The sequence below is a fragment of the Ceratotherium simum genome, chromosome 5 (genome assembly GCF_057802395.1).
Source record: "Ceratotherium simum simum isolate JZ-2026a chromosome 5, ASM5780239v1, whole genome shotgun sequence".
NCBI lineage: Eukaryota > Metazoa > Chordata > Mammalia > Perissodactyla > Rhinocerotidae > Ceratotherium > Ceratotherium simum.
Genome location: NC_141904.1, coordinates 63,302,482 through 63,311,448, shown reverse-complemented (window position 1 = coordinate 63,311,448; position 8,967 = coordinate 63,302,482). Strand labels below are relative to the sequence as shown.

Below are 8,967 nucleotides of genomic sequence, written 5' to 3'. Positions count from 1 at the left end.
CTGGGACTTTGGGGAGAAAAAAACAATAGAGAGGAAGATTGGCAACAGATGTTAGCTCAGGGTGAATCTTTCCCAGCAAAAAAAAAAAGATAAGAATCCTTATGAAGATAACTTTTAGGTAATCAGGAACAAAATCAGAAGCAACAGGTACATGGGAAACACACATTTTTCAATTTATACTTCCTCATGGTTCTCTTGAATATCCTGTGGAACTGCTTAGAAGACTGAAGAATTTTGTCCCCTAGAAACTCACACTGTTGAAGATCAGTGTGTCTTTGGGCCAAGAACTTCAGGGATTTATCTGTCACTGTTTCTATGAGGTCATCCACCTATGACAGACAGATACAAAGGAATGAAGCCATGTGTTGGAAAGCCTTGTCAAAACCAAAGGGATGTTTTTTTTTTTCTGCGAGATGAGTTTGGGAATTGGTGGACATTTTGCAAGTCCCAAAGTATTATTCTAATTCAAGTCATAGCAAACAGAGCTTGAAAACATACATTTACCACCCAGTGGTAAAGACGATCTCATTTCTTCTCAAAAGATGCCTATGTGCATGCCTTCATTTTAATTGAATTCACTTAATATTTATTAGGAACACAGCATCATCCTAGGTGCCCTTAGGAATCCTTTAGCCACTCTCAGAATGCCTCCCACTAACATTACTTCTTCATGCTAATCATTAATTTCTTCCCATATCTGTGCTGTCTAGCAGGGCTGTGCATTCAGATAAGCCTGGCCCTATGATGCTTTTGAAACTCAAAAATAAAAGCCTTTGTCCACTACCTAACATTTGAAGCTTTCCCACTGTCAAATCTGATTTTCGGAGGATGTTTTCCATGCTATGTTTCTTTTTTCTAAGCACTGGAAAATGTGGTCTCATTTTTGATGAATACGGAACCTATGATAAAACTGCAAAAACACATCAGATTAGGAAGTACCAACGTTATTTCTATGACGGTGCTTAAATAAGAATTCTCGCCCTTGGGACGTTCTCTTATAAACTGAACATTTGCCACATAACAACGTTGAGTTGGAGACCGTATTCATATTATTCTCCACGCCCCATGTATCTCTTTGTGCCCAGAGCTCTCTTTGAAGAGATCTATAGGGTGCAGAGAAATGAGATTGTTTGGTTCTGAAAGAATATACAGTGTCACGAAAAAAGCAGGTCATTCGTGAGGGGAAGACGAAGAAATTGCCTTTGCAGCTGCTGAGCACAGTCAGAGTGTGGGGCTATTGTGGACCAGTGCCCCAGAAAGCTCATTATCACTGGATCCAATTGTTAATTTGGTCTCTTTTCTGCAGGTCTCCTTATTTTCATAGCAGACATATCTCCAAACATAAAAAGAAAGCTCTGGGTTCTTTTCGCCCCATGCCTGATACTTTTCCCACCATCCTTGGCTTGCTGCTTACAAGTACCTGTCCTAATAGTGTTGCTGTTGGAAATCATCCCTAGGTCATAGCTCCTGGCTAATAAGCCCTTTTTAGTCTTATTGGGTTCACTCTTCCTTCCCCTTGTGCTTCGTAATTAGCATTAGGACCATTGTGAGACCTACACAAAGTAGGATGTGGGATCGGATGTGGGTCCTACCCTTTGCCTGATGAGGGAGTTTACAGATGAGCCTGCTGAACCACCGCTTGCCGTGCCAGCTTGCCCAGGCTCAAATGTCACTTGTGGGACCTTCCGGAATCCATCTAAAGTTAGACTCCTCTTTTTTTTCTGTTATAAAACTCAGTGCTTTCTCCTACAAAGCACTTACCACACTTGGTAATTACTAAGTTATTTCTGTGTTTTTCAAATACAACTATTTTAAAGTCAAATGCCTAGAGGAGCCAGGCAGCTTTGGTAAAGCAGGACCATTTGGGGCTGGTGTGAACTGGAGAGAATGTGCTTCTTGCAAAGGGGGCAGCCTCTGCGTATCTCCTGCTGTTGCCAGGAGGAATTGTGGGCCTAGTTTCCAAATCTTCCTACTTTTCAAAGGAAAGCTGAAAACCCAGATTTTTATTTGAAATATTCTAATTTTTCAATGTGGGCAATTAATTCAAATACAGGTTTGAGAACACTCTGAGAGCCATGCAAAACCCTTCTATAGACAGTTGATAATCTTTGATTCAATGTTTGTTGATGAATAGAAATTCTTAATTTTAATATAGCCAAATGTATCTATCCTTTCTTTTATGGTCAGTGATATCTGTGTTCTAAGAAGTCTTTCTCTATACTAAAGTCATGAAGATATTTTTATTATCCTTCAGAAGGTTTAAGGTTTTACCTTTTCCACGTAGATCTATAAGCCAAACAAGAATTAATTTCTGTATATGTTGTGAAATAGGGATCAAATTTCATCATTTTCCCTATGGGGACACCCCTATAGAGATGTCCACGTCTCCCAGAACCATTTATTCAAAAGATTATCCTTCTCCACTACTCTGTAGTGCCACAGTTTAATGTCTCTCTCCTCTATTAAACTATAAATTCCACAAAACAGGACCATGTCCTTCACAGCCCAGCCCCCAAACCTAGAAATTAATTGCCCAACACATAATAGGAATACAATGAATATGAACCTAGCACACAAGAGGCAAAATTCAAAACTAATATGGCGCACTATGACAGTGATGCTTTAGAGCAGTGCTGTTTAATAGAACTTTCTGTGAAAATGGAAAGGTTCTTTATCTGTGCTAGCTAAAACTAGCCACATGTGGTTATTGAGCACTTGAAATGTAGCTAGTACAACGGAAGCACTGAGCTTTTTATTTTATGTCATTTTAATTAACTTAAATAGTCACACGTAGCTATTGGCTCCCATATTGGGCTGTACAATTCATACCCAGCATGGTAATTAAGAGTAAGGACTCTAGAGCCAGGGCTTCCTGGATTTGAAGCCTGATTCTGCCACTTATCTGGGCAAATTACTTAACGTCTCAGTGACATCCGTAAAATAAGGATAGAATTACTACCTACCTCATAGGGCTGTTGTAAGGATTATTTGAGTTGATACTTTTAAAGTACTTAGAACAGGGTCTGGAACATAGTCAGCTTTAAGTAAATACTTGTGATATGTAAAATAATAATAAGAATAGTTCAGGCTATTTAAAAAAAATAGTCTGAGCAATTTAGGCTCAAATTTACATACCTCCAGGTAAGAACAAGCTTTGGACTGGAGAGTCATGAATCGTCTAGTGCTGCACTGTCCATACCATACATGTGGCTAATGGCTACTATATTGGACAAACGTACACTTGCATCCTCAAAGTTCTATTGGGCAGTGCTGGTCTAGTGAATTCCTCTCCACACAGCATGCATGATAGGCCAGATGCTAATATACTAACTTGATATTTGAACAGTTGAAAAAGTTAATATAAAGCTCAAAACTCCATTGTTGCCCAGATTATAGTAGAAGCTGAACCGTTTGTGCTCAAAAGTAGAGGAATTCAACCTGGAAAGCCCACTTTCTGTGCCCTAAATTCTTGGAGAAGAGACATGAGTAGCAGATTTAAAGGCTTTATTATGAGAACTTGGCTTTTACAACATCCCTAAACATTGTCTTATGTATAAGTCTTTAGATGCAAGTTTTTTTTAGCATTTTACCTTTTGCAGTGCTGAGGGAAGGGATGTCACAGATAACCGCTTGGTGGTTCTCTTGGTCTGGAGAAGTGTATTTCCTCGGGTTATTTCCTCGGTCTCTGTTTCTACAACATCAAGCTGTATAGTGGCTTAGAGAGAGGGGAAAAACAAGAACCTGTAAGGATCACAATTATAACATATTCTTCTTAGAAAATATTCTGAAAAGATGGTATCCCATGCTGCCTCAGTAGCTTTTTTTCTTTGGAGTTAAAAGTAAAAAATGGAGGGGGCCAGCCCGGTGGCACAAGCGGTTAAGTGCGCGCACTCAGCTGTGGCGGCACTGGGTTGGCCGGTTAGGATCCCGGCGCGCACCCACGCACTGCTTGGCAAGCCACAGCATGGCTGCGTCCCATATAAAGTGGAGGAAGATGGGCACAGATGTTAGCCCAGGGCCAGTCTTCCTCAGCAAAAAAAATAAAAAATAAAAAATAAAAGAGGAGGATGGGCAGAGGTTAGCATAGGGCTGATCTCACACACACAAAAAAAGTAAAAAATGGATTTGTTTTTCTGAATCTTATACTTCCTCCTGAACATCTGCCTTTTCTTGGGGTCATGACCTCAGTAGTCACCAACCCATCCTGACAAAGTGTGTACCTCTCTGTCTTTGACACTTCAGTTTTGCTCTCTGTTGCTTTTCCTTTTAACTACTGTGGAATTAGAAAAAGTAACCGTCTAATGTGTAAGAAAATCCCTTGACTATTTGTTGTTGATTGAAGCAACGTTGAAATCTACTCTCCAGCAATGTGGCTCAAGGCTCATTCACATACCATCTTAATAGTTTTTCCCATATTCCAGGAGCCATGTGAACCCTGGACTCCTTTTTTTCTTATATCAATTCAATTCTCAACACAATAAACGTATTTATAAGGGAAACTTGAAAACACTACCATAAATCGAAAACCAGTGTCATAAACAGGCATTAAAATTAATATGGTAAAAACAAAACCATGTTATTGCCTGCAGAAGGCACTAAACTTGAGGGTACTCCCCTTTTTATTAAAAAAGAAAAAGGCAGGAAATGAGACTTTTTCCGTGATGTAGTCAGAGAGATTGACAAGGGCATTGGGGAAAAGGGATTTGCAGTTTGCTCTGTGTTTCAGTGTCTTCACACTGTGCACAGCACCTAAAATCATCTTGTCCTGCATGAGGTCCGTTGAGGAGGACTTCCCTAGGAGCCATGGCTCCTAATTTCAGTGAATGGCGGCTCCACCTTCAAGGCAGGTGCTCAGCCCAGGGACTCTTCCCTCTCCCCAACTCTCCGCTGTCCCACTCTTTCCCAAATCTTGGCAACTTTTACCTACGAATGTTTCTCCCTTTATCTCCCCCGCCCCACTGCCATGGGGAACCCAAGCTAATATCATCCTCTGCCTGAATGAATGTAACAGCCTGTTGATTGTTCTTTCTGGACCTGCCCTTGCCTTTCTCCAATCCAGTCTCTATTCTGCAGCCTGAGCTGTCTTTTTAAATTTTATTTATTTTATTTTCTTCCCCCAAAGCCCCAGTAGATAGCTGCATGTCATAGCTGCACGTCCTTCTAGTTGCTGCATGTGGAACGCGGCCTCAGCATGGCCGGAGAAGCAGTGTGTCGGTGCGCGCCCGGGATCCAAACCTGGGCTGCCAGCAGCGGAGCGCGCGCACTTAACCGCTAAGCCATGGGGCCGGCCCTGAGCTGTCTTTTTAAAATGCAAATCAGATTACATCAATCCCCAGCTTGAAAGTATTTAATGGTTTCTTATCACTCTTAGGAGAAAGTTAAAAATTCTTAATGTGGCTTACAATACTCTTACCACCTTATTCACCAGCTCTCCCCGGCTGGATTACTCTCATTTCTTAACTATGCCCAGTGCTGTCTTGATATCAGTACTTGAACATGCGCTCCCCTCTTCCTGGGAAACTGTTCTCCCCACTCATTCCTTATCCAACTCTAGCTGTCCTTTAGATTTCAACTGAGTTGGCCCTTCCTCAGGGAGGAAGAGCCCCCTCCCCTAAAGTTAGAGCACCCAAGATGTGTTTCCATAGCTCCCTGTGCTTCTACTTTGCATCAGGTGTAATTATCTGCATAGTGTTGGAATGTCCCTCTACACTATAACTCCATGAGGACAGGGACCATGTCTGTTCTATCTGCTACTCTATCCCTAATAGTGTGGCTGGCATAGAATAAGTATTTAGCAAATATTTGTTTAAAAAATGTTATGTGGGTCAACAGGGAAGAGCACCCGTCTTTGAGCCACAGCTGAGACAGGCTCATATTGTTTGAGTTGCAGCCTGAGGATGGGCAGGTTTTCTGGAGAAATCTTAGCGTAGAGATTTGTTATTCCAACTAAGATAAAAATAAACCAATGCACATGGATGAGGAGGAGGAATTTGGTCCTCTGTTTCCTGCTGGACTGTCCAACTCCAGCCCCATCAGTATGGAAGCACATCTTCTTTGATATTTTCAACAGAAATAGATAGGTCAATCCATACCAGGTAATTGCTAGATGCTTGGGTGCTTCTATTAGTGACTGCTTTTTCCAGAAGACAGAGTTTGTTTGAAAGGGCAGTCAGCTGGAAGATGTCAGTTTTTTATTTTTTCTAGAAAAAGTATCTGCCAGGTTTATAGCCTTATCACTGTGTAAAATATGAGGTTTTATGTGGATTCTCTACATATACATAAAGGCTGTATATGTTTCCTGATGCTGCACTGTAAAAGACATTAAAAAGCTACAGAGGATATTTAGGGGAGTGAAGTTATTCTGTATGATATTATAATGGTTGATACATGACACAACATGATGAGTTTTCAAACCCATAGATTTGCGCAGGGCAAAAAGTGAACCCTAACATAAACTATGGACTTTAGTTAATAACAATATAATATATATAAATAATATAATAATATATTAATATTGGTTCACCAATTGTAACAAATGTACCAAACTAAGGCAAGATGTTAATAATAGGAGAAACTGTGAGGGTGGGGTAAGGAGATACATGGGAACAAATTCTGTATTTTCTGCTCAATTGTTCTAGTAAACCTAAAACTGCTCTGAAAAATAAGGTCTATTAATTTAAAAAAGCTACAGAGGAGAATGCAAATATTAGTGATATTGTTAGTCATCACTCATAGGACCCCCCCAAAACAGTGTTACTACATTGGAAAAAAGACGTAGTTCAAATGTTGGTTCTTCCACAAAGTACATGGGAAGTAGATTCAATAAATAAAATGTCCTTTGTGACTTACCAATCATAAATTTTATTCACGGAATTTTCACCACACCCTTCACTGCTGGAAGTAGCCATTTGAAAGGCTGTATCATTCCTTTCTCCAGAAACAAAACAAAAAATACCACTTTAGTATGATTTTCTAACATATGTGTATGTGTGTATATATATATACATATATATGCCTATGTATGCATATATATTTAAATAAACAACTGGCTTTAGACTGATTAGACCACTAATTAACTGTTCTAGGAGGGACCTCAAAGGCAATCTAATTCAGAGCTTTTCAAAATGTATGTAGATATGAGTCACCTGGGGACCTTTCTAAAATGCAGATTCTGACTCAGGAGACCTGGGTGGGGCCTGAGATTCTGCATTCCAGACGAGCTCCCAGGAGATGCCATACTTTGGGTAGCAAAAGAAAAAGAACCCATCCTAATTTCATTATTCCTCTTGGCCTCAACACTGAACCGTATACTGCCTTTGATTACCATTCTGTGACAGCTTTCTCATTCTTGGTTTGGTAAATAACTTGGGCGATGGAAGCTCCTTGACAATTCTAGGAAGAAGACTCTGCATGTTCGAAAGGAGGGTTTCCTTATGGTTAGAGGAGCCCTCTCCACTGGCACTTGTTGGCTTGCTTCTGTAATTGTAGGACAGCATCCTCCCCAAAACAGTCTTCACTTTCTTCATCAAATTTTTATTCTGATTTTGTTGGCTTTCATGAAATTCCATGTCGTTATCACTGGATGATTCCTCTTTGGGGACAAAACATTTTGTTTTACTAAGTTGGTAGACACAGCTCTATGCCATCTAAACAAAATAAAAATAATCTGTATTAAGGAAATTGAAAAGTTCAAAATGAATAATTTAAATCATTAAAATCCAAACTGCAAATGTGAACAAATTGTATAATTCCCAAAAATAAAATTGAAGACCAAGAATCAAAGGACAGAAAAATGAAGCCAAAGCAACTACTTGGTGTTTTGTCACCAAACTGTAGCAAGTGCCTTCTGGCCACTATCTCATTTAATCTTCATAGCATGTAGCTTATATTATTATCTTCATTTTGCTAAGGAGTAAACTGAGACATTGAAATATTAAATTAAATGACCAAGGGTAGAATGCAGATTTTATCCTGGTTTGTGACCGTTAGAATATATTACCTCATATTGGCAAATTGACAATCTTATTTCAATGATTGTTTGAGAGAATTTTTCCTGGATTTGGTGGTTCTAAGGCTACAGTGATGAGAGATGAGCGAGTCTGCTGGGGTGTTAATAAAGAATACAGTCTCCAAGGTCCCATAAACGCTGCATTTACGTAGAACACTCATTTAGAGAGGGTAACTCTAAACTCATATTTCCAAAATTCCAAAAAGTCATATTCCGTCTTCATCGTTTTGGAATATTTTAGTGATAAAAATAGATAACATTTCTTAATAGCTTTCTCTGCGGTAAACACTCTTCTAAGTTCTTCAGGTGTATTATACAATTTAACCCTCATACTATCATCTCTGTTTTACAAATGAGGAAATTAAAGCTTGGAAAGATTAAATAACTTATACCCAGACGATCTGATCCCAAGATCTGTGTTACCCTCGGTAGACTGAACATCACCCATTCCATGACACCATTATTTACCTAATATTCTTCCTCAATTAACTGTTTTTTTGTTAGTCTCATCCAAAGCAATAATATCCATAAAATCCCAGGGATTTTTAAAAATTAAACTTTATTTCGAGATAATTATAATTTCACATGCAGTCGTAAGAAATAATACAGGGAGATTCTCTGTGTACTCTTGACACAGTTCTCCCCAATGGTAACCTCTTTTTTTTTTTTTTTTAAGATTTTATTTATTTATTTTTTTCCCCCCAAAGCCCCAGTAGATTGTTGTATGTCACAGCTGCACATCCTTCTAGTTGCTGTATGTGGGACGCGGCCTTAGCATGGCCGGAGAAGCGGTGTGTCGGTGCGCGCCTGGGATCCGAACCCGGGCCGCCAGCAGCATAGCGCGCGCACTTAACCTCTAAGCCACGGGGCCGGCCCCAGTGGTAACCTCTTGAAAAAACCATAATACATGATCACAACCAGGATACTGACAGTGATACTGTCAAGATACAGAACATTTC

General features: G+C 39.7%; 1 protein-coding gene across 1 annotated transcript; it reads right to left on the bottom strand.

Annotated features, from left to right (window-relative positions):
- Positions 1 to 134: 134 nt before the first annotated feature.
- C5H3orf49 (chromosome 5 C3orf49 homolog) lies at positions 135 to 8,004 on the bottom strand. Its single transcript, XM_087431684.1, is given in 6 exon segments — positions 135 to 329; positions 717 to 899; positions 3,591 to 3,715; positions 7,325 to 7,603; positions 7,606 to 7,646; positions 8,000 to 8,004. Coding segments are annotated over 6 exon segments (828 nt in total).
- Positions 8,005 to 8,967: the final 963 nt, after the last annotated feature.